This window comes from Coturnix japonica, chromosome 5 (assembly GCF_001577835.2).
Source record: "Coturnix japonica isolate 7356 chromosome 5, Coturnix japonica 2.1, whole genome shotgun sequence".
Lineage (NCBI taxonomy): Eukaryota > Metazoa > Chordata > Aves > Galliformes > Phasianidae > Coturnix > Coturnix japonica.
In genome coordinates this window covers 29037511-29058341 of record NC_029520.1, presented here as the reverse complement: position 1 = coordinate 29058341, position 20831 = coordinate 29037511, and the positions used below count along the sequence as shown (strand labels likewise).

At 35.6% G+C, this 20831-nt stretch overlaps 1 protein-coding gene across 1 annotated transcript in view; it reads right to left on the bottom strand.

The window, feature by feature from the left end:
- AQR (aquarius intron-binding spliceosomal factor) overlaps positions 1 to 19082 on the bottom strand; it is a 36463-nt gene extending 17381 nt beyond the window's left edge. Inside the window, exons 1-18 of the mRNA XM_015864902.2 lie at positions 18883 to 19082; positions 18328 to 18384; positions 17537 to 17577; positions 16654 to 16689; positions 14887 to 15007; positions 13938 to 14078; positions 13482 to 13550; positions 12893 to 12993; positions 12123 to 12199; positions 10271 to 10335; positions 8653 to 8769; positions 7640 to 7753; positions 6801 to 6904; positions 6186 to 6288; positions 5164 to 5284; positions 4041 to 4182; positions 3240 to 3418; positions 27 to 194 (exon numbers count right to left, since the gene is read on the bottom strand). Coding sequence (XP_015720388.1) covers positions 27 to 194; positions 3240 to 3418; positions 4041 to 4182; positions 5164 to 5284; positions 6186 to 6288; positions 6801 to 6904; positions 7640 to 7753; positions 8653 to 8769; positions 10271 to 10335; positions 12123 to 12199; positions 12893 to 12993; positions 13482 to 13550; positions 13938 to 14078; positions 14887 to 15007; positions 16654 to 16689; positions 17537 to 17577; positions 18328 to 18384; positions 18883 to 18969 — 1843 coding nt within the window. The 5' untranslated portion in view covers positions 18970 to 19082. The remainder of the gene's footprint in view (positions 1 to 26; positions 195 to 3239; positions 3419 to 4040; positions 4183 to 5163; positions 5285 to 6185; positions 6289 to 6800; positions 6905 to 7639; positions 7754 to 8652; positions 8770 to 10270; positions 10336 to 12122; positions 12200 to 12892; positions 12994 to 13481; positions 13551 to 13937; positions 14079 to 14886; positions 15008 to 16653; positions 16690 to 17536; positions 17578 to 18327; positions 18385 to 18882) is intronic.
- Between the last annotated feature and the right edge of the window lie 1749 nt (positions 19083 to 20831).

The following is a 20831-nucleotide window of genomic DNA, read 5'->3' as shown; positions in this document are numbered from 1 at the left end:
TTCAAATAAGTTTTGGTGTATCGTACCCTCTTCAATAACACGTCCTTTCTCATCCAACATGCCCTGGATTTCACAGCCTCTAACATAAACCAAGCCAGTCTGTTCAACAAAAGGTCGTCTTCGGTCAAATTTCGTGCCATAAGGTTGCGTGGGCCGTACCGTAACCAAAAAACAAACATCATGTTTCCGTAGACCTGATTCCGAAAAGGAACATTCAGTTAATTGATTGTCATTTGCCTCTCCCATTCTTTAAAAATATACACAATATCTGACTTTTTAGTTTACAAAACATACTTAGATCATAACATACTCAATTTCAAAATACGCCTTTAACTCTGAAGATACAAAACCATTGGAAATGGCTGTCTTTTCCACTACTCTTACACACTAAAATCTGCTACAATCTCATGTATGAAGAATCAATTTTTTTTTTTTTCATGACAACAAGCTTTTGAATACACAGACTATTGCACTTCCAATAATACTTAAGTTACACGATCTAGCTATATTTAATTGTATTTGAAAGGCAAATTAATCTCCTATTCTTGTTGCTTTCTTCTGGACTACTTCCCAATTATTTTCCAAAAATTTATGTGTAGTGCCCTGAACTAGTCACAAAATTCCAAACAAAGTCAGTCATTTAGTAGGGTGGAAGGCCACTTAATCATGTTATTTGTTTTCCATGTTATATTCCAGTTTATTAATCCCAGTATGACCTTGTAGACTGTTTTTCCCTCAGTAGTAGCATATTGAACTCAAACTTTTTTCCTCACACACAGCTACTACTTAATAAGTCATTTTCAAAACATGTATTGACAGTGAATTTTCTTGCTTAAGATTAGTATCCTCTACTCATCTCTCTTAAATTACGATCTACATTTAAATGGTCAATGTTCCAATTCATTGTCATTTTTAACATCAGTCCTTTCTTCAGTGTACCTACCCAATTCACACATTTCTGAGAGGCTTCCAAAATTTAATAAACATACACAGTACTCCCCTATATAATTAGCAGAAACTTCAGAGTTTAGAAAAAAATCCTTCCAGATCTTAATAGATCTTCTCCTTCTGAGCCAGGTATTTCTCTCATTGTTCAGTGAATACTGTTATCCCTCTTAAGTTTAATAGAATGATATAATTGCTCAGGTTGGAGAAGAGCTTCAAGATCATCAAGTCAACCTAACTATACTACCCTAACTCTAACAACTCACCACTAAATCGTGTCCCCGAGCACCACACACAGTTTTTAAACACATTCAGGGATGGCAACTCAACCACCACCCCGGGGAGCCTATTCTAGTGTTGTTACCCTCTCTATACAAGTTTTTCCTGATATCCAAAACCTAAATCTCCTCTGGCGCAACTTGAGGCCATTTCCCATTGTCCTGTCACCAAGGAGAAGAGAGCAGCCTTGCTCTCGCTGCAATCACCTTTCAGGTATTTGAAGAGGGTACATGAAGGAATTTGAACAAAGTTATCAAGACCTTGTTATGCCAGACAAACATTTACCAGCTCTTCACCTCACTCCTGATTCAGCAATAGTTTTAAAAATTTATTTAACTTAAAGCATTACTGTTTTTGAACTTCCAGAGGCTACACTAACATTAAAAACTGCTATACCTATCTACTTACACTGGTAAAAAAGAGCCACAGAAAAGATATTAGCTACTGGAATATTTCTAACAATATTTAGAACAAAATATGTTACTGAATAGCAGACTTTTACTATCATCAATTAAATATTTATTTTTACTATATTTATCTTTCTTTTTCATGTATAACTGGAAAACATTGGAAAAATGAAACTACACTAGAGGCAATCACTAGCTCTTTGGAATATGCAGACAAAATTTCTTGGTGCTGATCTTATTAACTAGATTAATAATGGAATAGAAAAATGTATCTGAGTCATTTAACCATACAACCTAATCTTAAAAGTGCTTAAAGATATATAAAATTATTCTGAAGCAAAAGCAGGCTAAGAAATTACATTACAATTTTAGTGACAACCATGGACCAAACAGAGCAAGAGATCAACAGTAAAGGAGTGCTAGCTATTTAATATAAACCTTATCAAAGCATATGAGAAGACTATTTTCAAGATAATTACATAACAGTAACTATAGTTTCTATCATTCTTACAACAGAAAATACAAAGACATCAAGTAAAAAAAATGGTAGGTTACTATCAGAGAAACCTGTTTACATTGAAGGCTATTTTAAAACACTGCAAGTTTTGGGGACTTTCCCAAGGTTCAATACAAATTCTTTAAATGCTCTGCAGGCACGCGTAACAAGTTGGATGCTCAATTAAGTTAAGGCTGAAGATCACTTCAGTGTCATTAAAACTGATTACTTCAATCAAAACTTCTAGAAATTTTTAAAACCTGCCATTTACTGCCCTCAAGATAGTGAAGTCTGCTTCCATCCTCCACGTGACAATAATAATCCTAACGTTACTAGTAAGGAAATATTCCATATCTGTTTGTTTATTACATGCTCCAGCCTCAGCATTTGTGCTATGTGACCTGTAATCACATGGTGCAGCTTCAGCACATTTCACTAACATTTTTCTATTAAAAAAAAAAATAATAATAAAAAAAAATGAAGTGACATTTACTGATAATCCAAATACAAGTACATGCTACTATGCCACTTGCCAACACAGTCAAGTAAAGTTCAGCTCCTCAAGCAAAAAAGTGTCACTTGCAGATACTTTGAAAAAACATTATTTAGTATACTCAGCACTCCTTAAATACATTCAAATATACTGAATACTGCTAACATACACACTTGATTTAATTCAAGATCTGTACCCTTCATTTTTCACAGAATGGCTGAGGTTGGAAGGGGCCTCTGTAAGTTACCCGGTCCAACTACCCTGCTCAAGCAAGGCCACCCAGAGCAGGTTGCCCAGGACCATGTCCAAGTGGCTTTTGAAGATCTCCATAGAGGAGACTTCACAAACAAGCTAGGCAAACAAAGACAGTGCTCTGCAATCTGTACAGTAAATAAGTGCTTACTGTGTTTTTATTAGAGAGATATCACATTCCCTGCCACTTTCAAAATCTAAAAAACAAAAGGCTAAATTTCTTAGAATCAAAACCACACTTTTGAAGCATACTAAGATAGGTAAGTCTACCTCAGTCACAAAACCTTTCTTATTAATAAAATCAGTGCAAAGGACATTTTGATGAGCAGTTATTTGACCACCTTAGTTTACAGAATAGGACAAGTACCTTCCCATTCATCTTTGATGCTATCTCTAACATTCAAATTAATTGTGACATCTGCTCGTACTCGCATGGGCCAGTTTTCACCAATATTGGGCTTTGCAACCTCTACCACTGTGAAAGACACGATGGGCTGTGCCATCCTAGCCCATCCACCAAAGACCACTCCTCCATATTCTGACAGCCTAAAAAAAAAAAAACACGAACAAACAAAATACAAGAAATCAGTTTTGTTAGTTGCTATCCAATAACAGATTTGGCTTTTAAAGTGTGAAACAATTCACCCCAAAGTCAACTCAAAGAAAAGGGTCTTCATTTTACATGCTGCTGAATTGGACTCATGTAACCCTGTATTTATTTTTTTTTTTTAAACTGTATAACATGAACTGATTTTTATTTTTTTTTTAATATATTTCAAGACATCACATGCCAGTGCTATTAATAAAACTGAAGACAGAGAGAGAAAAAAGGTAGGATAAGAAAAAGCAAATACTGGGTATAAGTGATACCACACCAAATGATCCCCTTAAGATCTAAACAGAATCAAAATATGTACCACATTGTTAATATCCAACTTCTAGCATTAAGTCCTTTAAGTTAAGACTACAGGTATACATACAAACTTATTCTTGCGACATCATCTGACAGAATGGGGAACAGGTTAGTACAAAGCACAGCATTTTATAATAATTTAAAATGCATTACTGGGCATTTACTACATAGACAACATCAGTTATTCATTCTCAAATGCACTTTGTTTACAGTTGAAGCTGAGTTGACTGGTTCAGGTCATTTAATAAATATTACCATGGTTTCATCCTACTGACGCTATCTTCAATGTCCTGTCTGATCTCATAAGTTGACTCTAAGCGAAACAGATTGAAGTTCCTTAGCAAGTAATCGTGCAGAGTCAGAAACTGTAGATTCAGTTTGGGAAGTGCAAGACAGCCTAAGGAAGGATAGGATCAGAAGAGAAAAGTTATTTAATGAATAAAAAAAAAAGAAAATGAATATTTTAGTTCTACATAACTACAAATACATAAACACATTATTCTATAACTGCTGGAGTTCTTACTATAGGAGATTCCAAGAATTTCTCTTTTTGTAGATATACTGTACTAACAAATACATATTTTCATCCTTTCCTCCCCTAAATTTTCAATTTCTCTCTAGATGAACCTGCACAAAATTAAAATAATTTTCATCCTTTTGACAGAAGAATTTAGCTGTATTAAAGAACACAAAAGAAATATGATGCTGGAAAATACACTGAGCTTAAAAGCGGAAAACACAAACTAAAACTGAGAGAAGAAAAACAAGAAAATATTTGTAATCATCTCACAGTAACAGAAGTGCTTCTCAAAAGTGCTACCAACGTACAGATAGCAAATGTGAACAATCTCTGTTTCTTGCCAAAATTACGTTTCACATTACATTTTACATTAATAAAAACTCTTTAAAGGATTATTAATAATTTACAGAACACCACAGAAACAGGTGCAACAAAATGATATAGTCATTAGTGTATGTTTATATACTTTTTCAAAAATTTTATATATATATTTATATATATATATATATATCACAGACATATATAATATAGATATATAATACATACATATATGTGTGTGTGTGTATATATACATATAGATATATAAAATATACGTATAAGAAGATCAGATACATTCAGGCACAGCATGTATATCCAGGAGACTCCTGTATTGGTATATCAACTGCTGGGAATGGCTTATCTGTTACAGACTATAAGTAAAGAAGCAGCTTTACGTAAACACATACTTTTAGATTTTTAAGTACTCTATTTGCTAAAAGATGCCATATGATTGCATGAACTCTGACGACAGGATAAGCATAGGTTGCCTTTTTGGGCACTTACTGTTCCTTTCAGCCTTTACTAAACTGCTAATCATACCTTCTCCAGAATAATATTCAGTTGGAACAATATTTTCATCCCAAATAATCTTCTCTGTGGGATACAGAGGCATCTGATTGAGTTGCTGAATTTGAGATATTCGTCGCTCATGACGGGAAACCTAAAGGATGCATTTGAAATTTCTGTAAATCAAAACAGGAAAATAAAGCTATCTTTAAAACATTTGCATTAATCCAGAAGAATGCTGGTGGTCACTCTGTTTTAATAACCTCTTTTCCTCCAATCAAACACAACTAAGTCTGTATAATAATACTGAAAGATGAGTAAGCATATATTCCAGCTGTCAGTCATTCAAAGAATCATCTCGTTTCTCAACTGATGAGAAATGTTCGCTTCTTTGTTTTTGTTTGATTTGTTTTGTTTTGCATTGCTTGTATTTCAGAAACTAATTGTAACTAGTCATCCAGTAATAGCTAATATTAATTACCCCTTTGGGTGAAAAAATCCCATCCAATACTACTAGAGAGTAAACTGGACAAATATCTGTCTATAGTATCAATAAGCATCATATTACTACCACCTAAATCTAACAAAACCACGCTAACAATTTTTGAAGAAGTAATCACAAAAAAAATTTATGAAAGATATAAAAAGATTAGATGACTACAGTAAATTTTATACATTGAATATTTTAAAAAGAGACCATATTGTGTAATAACTGGAACAAGAAATAGGTTCAAGAAACCAAATAGATACTGAACAGGTTTATCTAACTTTAAGAAAAACAATAACAACAACAAAAAAAAAAGATTAAAACAACAATTTCCCCAGAGAACTCAAAACAGTTGCTGAGGCTCTGCTTATTAACTTGCCATATATACACATACTAGTTTCTTAGGAAACATTTTCAACATTTCAAGAACTTCAAATACTTAATTTGTTTCTTTCTGAGCTCCATCTTATCATTATAATGCTGCTGTGGTTCCCAGGTGGTTTACCAAGGTCCTAAACTACTACTTTAGGACAACGTAGTTACTAAATTACACGAATGATGGTTTTACCAGCAGCTCTAGAAGAAATTCCTTCTCATAGCTGGTATCACTCCCTTCTGGAAGGGAAGGCAGCAAGCAGAGGTACGATGCCACCTGGTGGAGCATGTTTGAGCTGCAACAGTACAAAATAAAAAATAAATAAATACCATTTTTAATTAATAATTACATTGAAGTCTGTGAGAGAGAGTATGGTTAGCTTTTTTTTTCTTTTTTATTATAGAAGTACAACTGTGAAGTTTCATTAAAGTAATAGAATTGAAAATCACTCTAGTAGTAATTAACTTATAGTAATCAACCTCTAATTTTTAAAAGCAGTTAGCTATTTTCCAGAAGTTCACTGCTTTTCATGCTCATTAAAAAAATATTTTTTTTATTTTACTAATGCTGGTACTCCAGTAATTCACTACTAGTTTGTACCATTCTACAACTCCATACTAATGGACCCAAACTCTCAATTTCTCAGTATTTTCAATAGATAGAAAGGCACACACAAAAAAAAGAATACAAATTAACTAATTTCGCTGACATGAGAAATCAAGAAAAACTGATAGATTTCTGTTAAATTAAAACACACCAAGAACAAAGAATATCAATTTTATGTTAAACATAAATCTGATTACTTACCTGAGTGGTCCGAACAACTTTACCAGAGCATCACGAGTATCTACTGCAGCTACATTCGAGAGTGCAAAGTCATATAACTCCGGGAAGTGTGCAAATGCAGCTCTCTATAAAAAGACCCACCCCAAAGAAATGGAATATAAGCACATTCATGAAACAATTTAATCACAATCTAAGCGCTTAAACAAACTAGTCTTTTTTTTCTAGTACCCAGAATAGAAATAAAAAACAGGCACAATCTTAGCACCACCTATTTAGAATTCCTGTGTTTCTGATGTACTGTCTTACTGATACATCTCCTGTTAGTACTAGTTCTACAAAACAAAATAAGGGACAAACACGTAGCCTTTTAGTCAGCTAAGAAAAACACAGAAAAGGCTTATTTTCACCATACTTCCTTGGATTTTGTTGTTAAATCTGATGTGAAAAATCCTGACATGTACTACCACCTTTATATACAACAGATAATGAGAATCTTCATTATCTGTCTCTTACGTAAAGAGAACTACTACTATCACGCACATACCGGTCTTGATGAAATGGTGCCACCTACTGCATTACAGAATCAAGTTTGAACTCCACTGAATGTTCCCTTTTAGATAAATTTTATATGAGCAGTTCACCTTAACCTCAAAAGTGGTGTTGTTTTACCAGAGTGCATTATTTTGTTGCAGTCACAGCCATAAATCAAAACCTTCCCAATGGCATAAAGGGCCAAGTTCAAACTATTCCTGATAATGAAAATGAATGATAAGAAGTATGCTTTGGGGAAATACTCTAATTTCTATACACAACAGTTACAACAGCAAAACTACATCCCTTCCATTCTGCAAACACTATACCTGTAAAGAAGTAATTCTGTCATAGTGAATCGTTGTCATCTCATTCTCTGTCAAAGCATTTCCAGTTTGATCATTGATTTCAAAGCCAGTGTAGAATTTAAGCATATCTAAAAGCTGAAACATCATGCATATGATTAAGCGGATTAACAATACCTCTACTGCAAGCATAAACACTATTTAACACAACAAATCCATGCACAAACAGTAGTTTGTCAAAGTACTTAAAGAAATGGATCAGGGAGTGATATCCAATCGTGTTCAAATACAGCCACAGAAATTACAGCACAGACTACAACCAACATCACTTCTTTTACACAACAGTACTAGAAATGAAGCCTATTGCATTGACCTAGCCAGAGTTTCAGAGACATATCAAATCCAATTTATGGTTTGCTGCTATCAGAAGGGAATAGTCTTGCTCACTCCATCCTTCTCTGACACGCACCCTATATTTCTTCGTCCTTTTCAGTGACAGTATGCAACTTAAAATAAGGAAATCAAACCAACAAGCTTCTGGCTTTCTGTTCCATCAACAAAGACACTAGGAGAGACTGAAGAAATGCCACAGATGGGAGACAGTAAGCAGCAAAAAAATGCAGATGAAAAGATCTGATCCTGCTGTAAACAACTGGCTGACTTGCAGAATCACCCTTCATGACTCTCTATGGCTAAGTAAATTGAAGATTAGTGATAAACAGCACCACTGTAGAATTGTCCTAGGTAAAAATGAAGGAGAGAATGCAGTGGTAACAACTTCTGTTACACCTGGGATAAAGCAATCCATAAATTGCACCACTTTCTATGTTCTACTTTTCAAAAATGCACAAAAAAAGTCAGAAAGACAGAAGCAGACACATACAGACAAGAAAGGACTAATGTCTGAAAGACTTCAGTAAACATGCAGTTTGCATCCATCAGAAATATTCATAAAGATCCATCTTAACAATCAAATGTAAAATAAAACAGCTGCAATATTTAGAGTCAACACAAAATAAAAAAACTTATTATTTCACCTGGCAGAAGAGATGACCCTCCTTCTCTCTTTTGGCAAGACTAGACAGGTAGCAGTGCACAACAAGATGGGAGTCATCCAACACTGTATTAAACCAGCGTCTTGTGGGAAGCAAAGCCTGTGGTAAATATTCTCACATTAATACAAACAATTCTTCAAAATTAAGTAAATCTTGGTTTTTTAATTTCTCTCTATTACAAGAAGGCAAATGAAGATATATTGCTGCAGTTATTTACTTACCTAATACCCTAACAGAGATCCTCATACTAAGGCAGCTTTTATGACTGCTAAGACAATGGTTTTATGCAGGAACATCTATTAGTCTGGCAGTGAGGCATGAACTCATCATGAGTGAAATTATACCCTATTAGCAATAAAAGTAAATTAAATAAAGCAACTCTTCCACCAGAGGTGTCTACATAAGGAATGTTTGGACATTGTGTTGAGGGACATGGTTTAGTGAGAACTATCGGTAATGGGAGGATGGTTGGACTGGGTGATCCTATGATTTTATGATAATCCTTTGTGTGCTACACATGATAACATCAAATTGCTGCAATAGTATTTTAAATGTGTATGTTTTACACTCATTTCAGTCATCTTGGTTTGTTTTTACTTTAAGCTCAAGCTTCTCATGACTGAGAATTGCCTTTTTTCCAACCACAGTATTGTATCTCCTGTTATTCATAAAGTACGCACAGTAGTTCTAATATTTTTTCAGCTTTATTAATAATTTCAAGATTACAAAAGCTGAGAGAATTGTTCAAGCTGCTTTACAAATGAATATAAGCTGTTTAAAAATGAGTTGTTCTCAATGGAATGTACTGATGAAGAGACATCAACATGACATTTAGAACTAAGAAAGATAATATTTTACAGTAGAAAATGTTGTCATGTACTATCACCACCAAAAAACAAAACAAAACAAAAAAAAAAACACCTCATCCAACAAAAGAACTTTCTTAGAAATCGTTGCTTCTGACAATTTTATTTTAGAGTGCAAACTTTAATAGTAACAGGTACCTCAGTATAGCTAGAAAAGATTCTTTCAAAACAATACATACTACAGAGGCAAAGAGACTTGAATTTACAGCTAATTTCTCATATGCTTGTTTTTGTCATTTAAACAGGCTTCATAGACTTTCTGAATTCCAACACTTCCGTGATACCTAATGACAACACTAGATGTACTTGCCTTGAAGAGGTTTGGCCAGAAACAAGATTTAAGCTTAACATCAAGTATATCGATCCCTCGTGAAAATACATTATGTCCATAGGACAACAACCTCTAATTTAAAGGTTTTTTCTTCTATTGCAGCTGTAAGCACAGGGTACTTCAAGAACTTAGTAGAGGACAGTTAACCTACATGAGTTCAAGATCAAGTCATTTAAAATCCCCTGTGCTTAACATTTCAGCAAATTATCCTATTCCAGAATGTCTTCTCAAATGGAAATTACTGCTACAACATCCTATTTACAGCTGGAAAACCACTATTAAGTAACCTTATACACAGCTGTGACATAACTACCTTTTAACTGGAATAAGTCTAAAATGACAGCTTTATGATAGAAAAATCTTGAAAGCACACTTAGAATTAGGCTGAAACAAATCCACTTACCTCAAGATCTATCATGAGTTCAATGAATCTCTCACAATAATGAACTTTGTCCATAGAAATAGGACCTAGAAACGAATAAAATATTTATAATTGATCCACACTATATTTTTAAAATTACTAAAATGTTGCTAATACACCAGTATTAGATTCTAACCAGCACATTCTTCTCTCTTTCCTCAAACAATTATTTTCTTCACTGTGAACCAGAAATCAGTTGGATATAAGAAATAAAAGAAACTAGACTTCTAGAAGTGAATTTATCCACTAAAGACACAAACAATGTGCCACACAAAAATGTTCACTTTCAAAGACACCAGGCCTGTTATATTTCTTAAAAACTTTTCAAGTCCAAAAAAATAAAAATAAAAATTAAAAAAGATTATCTTTTAAAACTGCAGTTAAATAAGCAAAAAACTGTCACAAAATTCAAAGTACTGAGTGCTGCATTAGATCAACCTATTTATTTTGCCTCCTAAATGGTCAAATAATCTAACAGTGCGCATAGCCTGTTAAAGTGCAGTGTATTCCAACCATGTTAGGCACACAAAGATATCTTTCCACATCTCGCCCCATTCCCACAAATGTCTTTTCAGCTAAAATACTTCTGGTACGTACATGGAAAGTGTGATCAACTGGCTCAAAGTCCTTACTGACTGTCCAACTGTCTGTTATATTTTCTTGGAAATACTCAGGTCTAACTGGACAAGATCCTGAGCAATCTCCCATAAATAACTAACCATGCTTTAATTGGTGGACATTGTTGAACATGTCAAACACTGAAGGATCCCTTTCAACCTCAACTACCCTGCAACCCTGTGAAAACATTTAAACAAAGCGCTCTTAAGAAAAGAATTAAATAGTGTGAAAGAGAAATGAGATTGGTGTGCAGGTTTTCTTCACATGAAGCAGACAGAAAAACCAACTTAAATCTAAAAAGCATGGGAAAAAAAAGCTATCTAAGAACTGGTACTTTATCCACTGAAACTACAAAATGAAGCATCAAGGGCTACACTGTACAATGCCAAAAGCAGAGTGCACAGTTTTTAAGCAGACTGCTGAGAAGCTAAAATGATCAAGTCAGAACACAACACAAAATCTGCTTTAATAAATGTCTATTTTCTAAAGCCTTCAAGTGTACTGTTAAGTCTTTATAAAACTGATCTGTGCACAATTGGGAAGATGGATGGGTTAGGTTCTTTTTTGAAAAAGCCTTGATACACAGAAATTCTTACAGCTCACTAACTCTTAGCAAGCTTTAGCAAAAGCAGAATTCTGGGAAGTAATGTTACCTGAACTGCTTATAATCCAAGCACAATTTATTTACTTGTCAAAATGCTAATACCCTTCTGTAGAAACACTTTTACTTTCTCAATCAGGCAAGCATATAATTTTTCTTGTCAATGTGACTTCTTATAAATCAAAAGTAGTCCAGTTTCACAGCATTTAACTTCACTTATGTTTCTGTTCTCACCATATATCAACATTACTGACAGAACACAGCCTTATGATATGCATTTATTACAACTCATATAACTACACTTCAAAATATTTTAATATTGTAAGGAAGATGTAAGTACACAATTAAGAGTATCACTATCCAAAAATATATTCTTAAGTCCACACTAAACCAAAATAGAAGATGTTCAAAGTAACTTTCCACTATTTCATTTCTAAAGCATATGCAAAAACAAACACTAACTGACATTAAATCCATGCAGACAGGCTTATTACTAAAACCCCATATAGATAAGGTCTCCAACCTCAGCCTGGTATCCTAATTAGTTATTTTTCAATACAGGAAAAGAATTTAAGATGTTACCAGATAATGAAATAACACAAGAAACTGAATTACCTGAGACAGGTATTGATTTTAGCACAGAAATGAATTTCTGAATGAGCTGTGAAAGAAATCTTCTCTCTCGATATGCTCTAAAATCAAATATAGGATAAAAGAATTAATATTCCTGAAATGAAGACTAGAAATATCTTTCACAAGTACAAAGTTAGCTGCTTTCAGACATACAGAACGGTAACAATTTGTTTTAAGCTATACCTAAGTTCTTTAGATGACAAATTTTCTTACACTCAGACAGAATAGCAGAATCTGATTTTAACTTCTAGAAAAAATGGATTAATACCCCATACTTCTACTGAGTAAAAGAGAAGTATGATACCACTTACACATTAAAACATTATAATACAAAAATTATTGGAACATTCAACATCTATAAGATACACACAAGTTTACTTAAGCACTTTAATTCACGTAAGAGTAAATCCTTGTTTAAAGTAATTAAAAATAAAATACATTAGTATTCTCATATAGCTCTTATCCGCTGGCTCTAAAATTTGTAATCATAAACTCACTGATCAAATAACATGTTAGCTTCTGTAACATTATTTTGCATAAAGATTACTGGAAAACAAAATAGCTTCCAGTAGAGAAAATATGATTGATCCTTATGTGTAATCTTTACATGCTGTTGATTGGTTGTCTGGCTTTGTTGGTGTTTTTTTTTTTTATTATACATATTTTTATTATAACAACTTCACTTATTTGAATTACAATGATCAACACATCCAGCACTGGATTTAACTGGAAAAAAATCTATTGTAACATACTGCATTCTTGTCTCCTCGTCCATTTTCTCATCATTTTTCTTAATGAGATTCCAGAATTTTCTTAGTTTCGGTGTCTTTTTCAGCTCTTGCTCCAGTCGTTTCTGAGAAGGTAAAAGAATTCTTCTAATGACACGGAAAGCCAATACTGAAACTCAGTAATACCAAGTAGCAATTCAGAAAAGTGTTTAGAGAAGTCACTGACACATCTGCACCATCCATCTAGTTAAACCTTATTCCCTCAGAAGTACCACATATACCCTTCTCATTTGGCTTTTTTGTATTCTTCTCTTTCCTATTCCACTGCTCCCCATTTCCACACAGCAGATCAATTTCCCAGTCCTATCATTCTCATGCTCTAGCCTACAAATAATACTTCAAAAAAGCAATAAAGCTTAGATTTGTGGAAGGAAATAAAAAAGTACAACTGCAAATGACCATGGAAATTTGCAACAAATAGGAAAGAGTTTTACCAAGCACACAAAAATACAGATCCACTGTAATGCAGACAGTTTCAAATACTGGACAGTCACCACATAATCCACATTATGGAACTTGCACATTGCCTAAAAGGTTACATTATTATGCTTACAGGTTGTAGAGCCATCCACATCGGTAAGGAAATGAGCTGCTGCACTTGACTTCTTATCAAATCCACTTCCTGTTAGAAAGTTCAAGGCATAAAAAGCATTTTTAAGGACTTCAATACTTTCTGATGTACCTATCTGGCAAGTATATCCTTACAAAATAAACAATGGATATTAAAATCTGAATGTATGCCACTGCATTAGATTTCACAACTTCCAAACAGGAAACTATGCAGCATCACTCCCCAGTAACTCCTAGAACTGTTCATTGCTTCGGTAGACTTTGATTTGACTAATATATATTGTATCAAAAAGAAGGGTGAACATATCCAACATCACCATCACCTCTAAATGGAAATTTTGCTTTATTTGTCTCCTAAAGAATTGCTAAAACTGAACTAATGCTAAGGAAGATTGGCAGAACCACACTGGGAGTATTCTAAGAGTAACACTTAACATACCAAACTATTGAAGCAGTGATCAAGGAAAAGCAGGAGAACTGTCTGTTCCTGTAGAGAGAATTCATTATCATCCTCAACCAGCGATGCTTCCAGAATGCGTTTGAAAAAGAAGGGAAAGTGTTCTGTCTTCTTTTTGAATGTCTAGAAACAGAAAAGGAAGTTAACCTTGAGTCAAGGTGATACGAATTATTTCAAACATTTCACATAGCATAACTTGAGATCTGCAGATTCACTCAAATGCATAAAAGGAAGAATTCTTCTTTCTGACATTTATTCTTACCAGGCAACACAAACACAGTCTTAATGATACCCTCCTGATCAGGGATTCCTCAGTACGTGGGAGAACTCTTAAAGGGACTACTGCATTCTATTTGCCCTCAAACACGTACAATACATATGACATGAGACCATGAAAACTGGGCCATTTGTAGAAACACTAAGATATTTCTAAAGCTACTACTAAACAAAACAATACACAGAAGTCGCATAAGAGATTCAGTTTAAAATTTCATGCAATATAGCCACAAAACCACATTCACAGGTTTTAAGCAAGATAATATTAGATAAAATGTCAGACTTTCGGTGTTGTCTTTTCATGTGCACGGATATAAAAATTCTTTTTCCTATCAGAGGAAATAACTTCTATCACTTCTAACACTATCAGAGAAATAACTTCTCTTCCAAGTGCCAAAAAAGTAAACTGCCACTGATATAAGGCAGCAGAACAAAAGTTTCAAGCACAGAAAAAAACATAATCAGGTAATCTTTCATCCACATACAGGTTTTTCAGAGAATAACTCGCACCATATAATACAAGATATTCCAGCTGAAGCACTATCTACTTTAAACACTGAAAGCTTTGCTACTTTCCATCAGTATAAGAGAACACACTGCAGAAATTATGACTTCAGTATAAAAGTCAATTCTAGCTGTAATTGTAATAGGTTACCTCCCACGCAGGGACATTCTCTCTGAACTTCTCATTCACCATGCAGCAGATTGACATTAAATATGCCTTACTGGACACCTCTGGAGAATAATTCACCCATAGGTAATTTTCAAGGTACTGGCTTTGAAAAGACAAAGAATATGTCATTAGTTGCTACCACCCACATAATCTGTCACTCATATGAAAAAGCAATTATCCACAGGCAAGATTGGTTTGTCATCTTTAAAGTTACTGAGTAGTTCCTGAAGCTAGCTCTCAACCAGGTCACTTCAACAAAACTTGGTAATGGCAGATTTGCGTAACCACTACAAGAGACAGATGATTTTCTCATCAGGATGACAAACTGATAAGTGGGGTTTAAAAATGCTGTAAGAAAAAATAGCTCAATGCATAATCAGAAAAAGAATTCATACTGATTATCCAAAAGGAAAAGAAATTCGCTTAACTAAAGAACATCACACACAGCACTTCCCAGCACAAGATGCAAAGGACATCTACTGTGTAACAATAACTGAAAAAGTACACTTCCTTTACATATTAAATGCATTCAAGAAAACTGAAAAATATTACTGGACACTGGGAAGTAGCAACTACCCAGCAACAACCATCTCTTCTTCATTAAGATGGTACCATTCTCATAGAAGAATCTCTCAAAAGCAGAGCTTAGAGATGAAAAGCAATTTGAACACAGAGCTGCCTTCATCCTCTAGCTAACCCCCTGAAGCTATGCAGGATAGCTATTCCCAAGGAGAAAACCTCCAAATCCACTATTTTCAAGAGCTTATTTGCACCTTATGCCTCCAGAAATTCTTGTTTGTTCCTAATTCAGTTGTTCACCCATTCTCATCTTAATGCTGGCTCTAAGATTATTTTTGCCCTTTCATGAGCCCATTCAGTTTTACTTATTTATTTTCTTCAATACTTTGTGTAAGACAAGCACCAGAAACAGTGAGGGGGGGGAAAAAACAAGAAACAGCACAGGTTTGTACATATAGATAACCAGGAGAAGTCCCAAAAAGGGTCAGATAAGGATTTACACTTCTAGATGGCTTACTCCCCAGATGATGTGTAGCATCAGATAAAGAAAATGCAAACTTCAGACATACAATATGGAGCATATAATGCTTCCCAGGAGCTTGAATCTTTCAGGAGAAGAGAATACCTCCACCCTCCCGCAAATCCAGAGGGAGTTTTCTATTTCATTTCATCTAGGAACTCCAATAAGCTTCAATACATTTTAATAAAAATATTTTTATGCTCCCATGTGAGGATGAATCTATTTGAGCAAGACTGGAAAAATCTCATGTGTGAAGGCAAGGGAGCCTGAGGGACTGAGAAAGGAAAGAAGACAAGAACATGACTTACAGGACAAATGGTAGCAGATGAAACTGTACAACAAAAAGTACTTAAATCACATTACAAACTTTTAATATTATGACTGAAACAGTAACTCCATGGTTTGACAGAGCAAAACCCAAAATGACAGCTTACATTTTCTCTTGGGCCTTTTCTAAGAATTAAGCAGGAAGCAAATAAAAATTTATCCTGTTTTTCTAGCTAGTGGTACTACTTACATACTTCAGCCTCTTCAACAAAGAATCTATCCTAACCAGAAACCATCTAATTCTGCCTGCTCATAAGACTTGAGACAGAAACAGAGCAAGTAATTATACTGAATTCTAGCAGATTCACTGCTCTGTGTTTGTTTTTCCATCTTTATGGATTTCTACAGAAAAGAAACTTAAAATTTTACTCCATTTAGCTTACCTGAATTCAAGAAGCATTATCTTTCTAATTGCAAACCTAAAAATGAAAAAAATAATCCGTTAACATAGCAAAGAAAGCCTTCTGTGCACAACTGCACAGAAAATGGTAATTTCCGCCCTTCTTTTGTTACATGTAGCAAGTCCATCCAAATCTTCAAGTATGGAGACACCATTTTCCAACAGTCTTGAAGATATAAATTGGTAGAAGCTGACAATATATTATGGAAAACTATGACTATATGCTTACTCAGTTAGAAACAGTGTTTCTTCTGACTTAATGGAAATGCATATTTGCTCTGATTCCGCATGGCAATTCTTATATTACTTTCATAAAACAATTATAAACAAGATACCCTTCAAAATTCAAAGTTGTCCTGAAGAGCCCCCATCTTCTATTGTTACCACTCTTTTCTATACACAAAGCTGTAAAAGAAAAACTCTTCTTTTTCCCTGTCTCCCTCATTCAACATTAAAATTCAATGAAATAAGATTCTTGCTTTAAATCTGGTTACAAAAAAAAAAGCAAAAAGCTAGAGGCACTACAATTCTTAACTGATGTTTTTTCTTTAGATTTCTTATAACAATAAAGTGACCAGCCTCCTATAACCATCACAACACAAAACCAATATAAATCACAACACAGTGCCAAATCAAACAAGAGCTGTCCATCACAAGGAGTATGAGCTCATGAACTTTCTTTTTGACACATTTGAACTTTGAAGTAACATAATAATTGTTATAGTTATACTGCAATGCATTTATGTCATTCCCACTGGCTTTCAATATATGAATGTCTATTAAAGTACTCTGTGAAACATCAGAAATAACTGCAATACATAATGTTGGAATGGTTGTCTTCAGGAGAAAGTGAGCAGTGTACTTACTTTGATTTGACAATTTCTTTTGCATATACATCTTCAATAACCTATGGGTAAGAACAATTTAAAAATTATACTTCATAAACTTATTGAAAATGCAATCAGATATTTTATGCACTCCAAGTTACTGTGCCTAGTGATATCTGATAGAATATACCTTAACAAATACATCTCAGCTCTGCTCAGACCAAAGGCTTCATAGATAAAGAAGAAATTACCTACATCTCAGTCAGAGTTTATATAAACATCAAAATGATATTCAAGGCTTTTTCACCTTTTTTCACCATTCTTACCCACCTTTCCCAGGAGGAATAAAACAAACAGCTCTACCTGCTGCAATACACACATTTTGACACTGCATCACAAAGACCTGTAATTCAACTGCTTTTCTTCATCCTAGTTCTATCAGTTATATACAAGTCCTATCACCAACATACTACAAAGATCAAGCAAATAGATGCTGAAAAGGGAGATTAAGCCAAATGAGAACACAGGAAAAAAACATTTAAGGCTCCAACACTACTGAATGCCAACACAAAACCAACCATATAAGGTTAAGTTTTAAGCATTAAAAACAAAGATACCAACCACAACAGTAACAAAACTTTCCAACCTAAACCCTCAAAAGAAGCAGTTAAGAAGTATTATCATTCAGTTATAATTATCCTTCACCCTGCTTTGATTTATAAGAGTATCCCTTTTAAAAAAGTACTCTTTTATGAAATAGACAATCAGAGGTTACTGTGTCAGAAAAGGGTTGGTCATCACTCCTGTACAATTTCAATGGAAGTATTTACCTTTGAATCAAAAGACAGTTTTTTCTTCACATGCGGAGCCCAATATTTATTTGCTAACTGTATGGAGAAACAAACAAACATGGTAAGCACATACACTTTTCAGTAATGACACAATAGCTCTATAACAGACCAAAAGCCCAAGTTTTATTACACTAGTTTCTTGCTTAACCGCAGCTTCCAGTAACTCCAAGCAACTACAATGTTAGTACAATAGTGCTTATCACCACTAAAGTTTCTACTCCTACACGTTTTCCAACAGAAGTCTAACTCTCCGTAGAAGTTTCAGATGCAGAGGCTGCTATATAACAAACACTATTTGTTGTTGCTGTTCATAAGTTCCCTCTAGCAAATCTGTCAGAGCCACACCACCTCTCAGGGGATGCAAAGGCTTACGCTCCCCTTGAGACTGCTGACAAGTCGCAAAGACAGCTCATCAAGACCTGCTATGGCTATTCGCTACAGCCTTAAGACCCACGCTACAGTCAGGTTCCCGAGGGCAGGAAGGCAGCCACCGGCGCGGCCTTTCCAACACCCGCCTCGGCACAGCCAGCCCACCTGCGTTACGAACTCCGCGTTAATCTGCGACACGGTGGGTGCTACGATCTTTTTCGGCGGGGTCGCGGAGGCCGCCGGCGCCGCCATCACTCCTCAAGCTCCAGGCCCGTTCCGCAGCCTCGGCGGCTCTCCTGCAGCCCGGGGCCCGCTGTGCGCCGGCGATAAAGGGAAAGGAAAGGCGCCGCGCCGACAAGCGATTCCGGGTCGCGGGGCGGGCACTAGAGTGGCCTCCATGGCGGCGTGGCGCCACCTGCCGTACCCTCCTCTCCCTGCAGCCGGAGCTGGCGAGGCTGGGGCGACGGAGGGGAGGGGGACTAAACGTCAGAGTTTTGTTGTTCAGAGCACATGCTGCGGTCCTGTCCCTCTCGCTGTTATCAACAGGCAGCACCCAGAGCCACGCACAGCTGTGAGTCTTTCTATTAGGTATGCCCATCATTCAGCTAAGCTACGGAGCAGAGGGGAAGCAAAGGTAAAAGGGGAAAAAAATTAATGCTTACAGGAGTCAGCAACTTGGCAGTTATTTAAAACAGTTAGCAGTTAACTTCTTCAATTTGGTAAACAGATTAATTAAGGAGGAACTTAGCAGAATCCCCAGAGAAGTTCCAGCGCTTTGTGGCTGCGCTCATTATCCAGCACCTGCCAGCTGAGCACTTTAAACTTTCAGGCAGGCTGTACTGAAGTCTGTTTGAATGTGACCTCCTTTGTTTTGATATCAAGGTGATCACCATTTCATTTCTTCAAGCAGAGGTTACACTTAATATTCTTTTTGAAGTTCAATTAGAATGTTCAATGGGAATGGGGAAAAAAAGTAATGACAGTACCTTGAGTAGGATCAGAGGATGTTTGTATTCTGATAAACATGCTTCCTCGTGCCTTCACTTTGAAAGTTCCAGAAAAGCTAAATTTTCTATGTGGAAACTAGCAAAACAAAGCTGAGAACCACCCTGTCTAATGACTGAAGCCTTTAGAGAGACCTGCAATTAATGAAAATAGGTAAATGCAAAGCAATTAAAGTACACTTACACAATTGTACCTATCTGACACTTAAACTGTGATAAAAGTAAGCAAATTAGGATACGGAAGCTGCTCCAAAAGTAATGCCTCCTATTTTATCATGTTGGCCCACAATGCCAGAGGCAGATGTTGATGGTATGGCAGTAGAGGTTGAACTTTCCCTCCAATACTCCATTACATTTTGTTGCTGCGTGGCAGATGGCAGCAGAGGAGCATTCTGACAAATTGGCATCTGACATGGAAATGAGTATGAAGCAAAGGTATGTCACTGAATTCCTCCATCTGAGAAAAATAGCACCTCTTGACATTCACTGACACTTGCTGAACATTTATGGAGACCAAACAGTAGATGTTAGCATAGCGCGGCAGTGAGCAGCGTGTTTTGGCAGTGGCAACAGCAATGTGAAAGACAAATCACATTTCAGACAGCCATGCATGTTTTTATAAGCATGGCATGCAGGGTTTTGCTCATCAAGATTGTACATCAGTTTTGTTTTCAAGCCTCAAGAGCTGCCAAACCTTTAAAGAGGAGTTGTGAGGCCAGGCATGATACCCACAGTTGTGTGTATGCACCCATCTGTGACTCTCACTCCTGCTCACAGCTGTGTTAACACTGGTCTTTTGAACATTATGCTCACTATCCCCCAGAGTGGAGGCATGTCTATCACACTATAGTGCTGAAACTCCAAACAATTCATTGTCACAGAAGGAAATAACTCCACTATACACTTTGCCCATAAAAGAGAAGGAATAATATATTCATTGACATAATAAGGTATAGTGATTTAACAGTGACATGATTTGAGACAGCTGTGTACACTTGGTTACTTACTGCCTAAAGTGTGGGGTTAAACAAAGATGCACAGGAGGCCTTCCCATTGAGTCACAAGGTTCAGAGTGGACCCCCTTGAACCAGGGATATAAGGAGCCCAGGT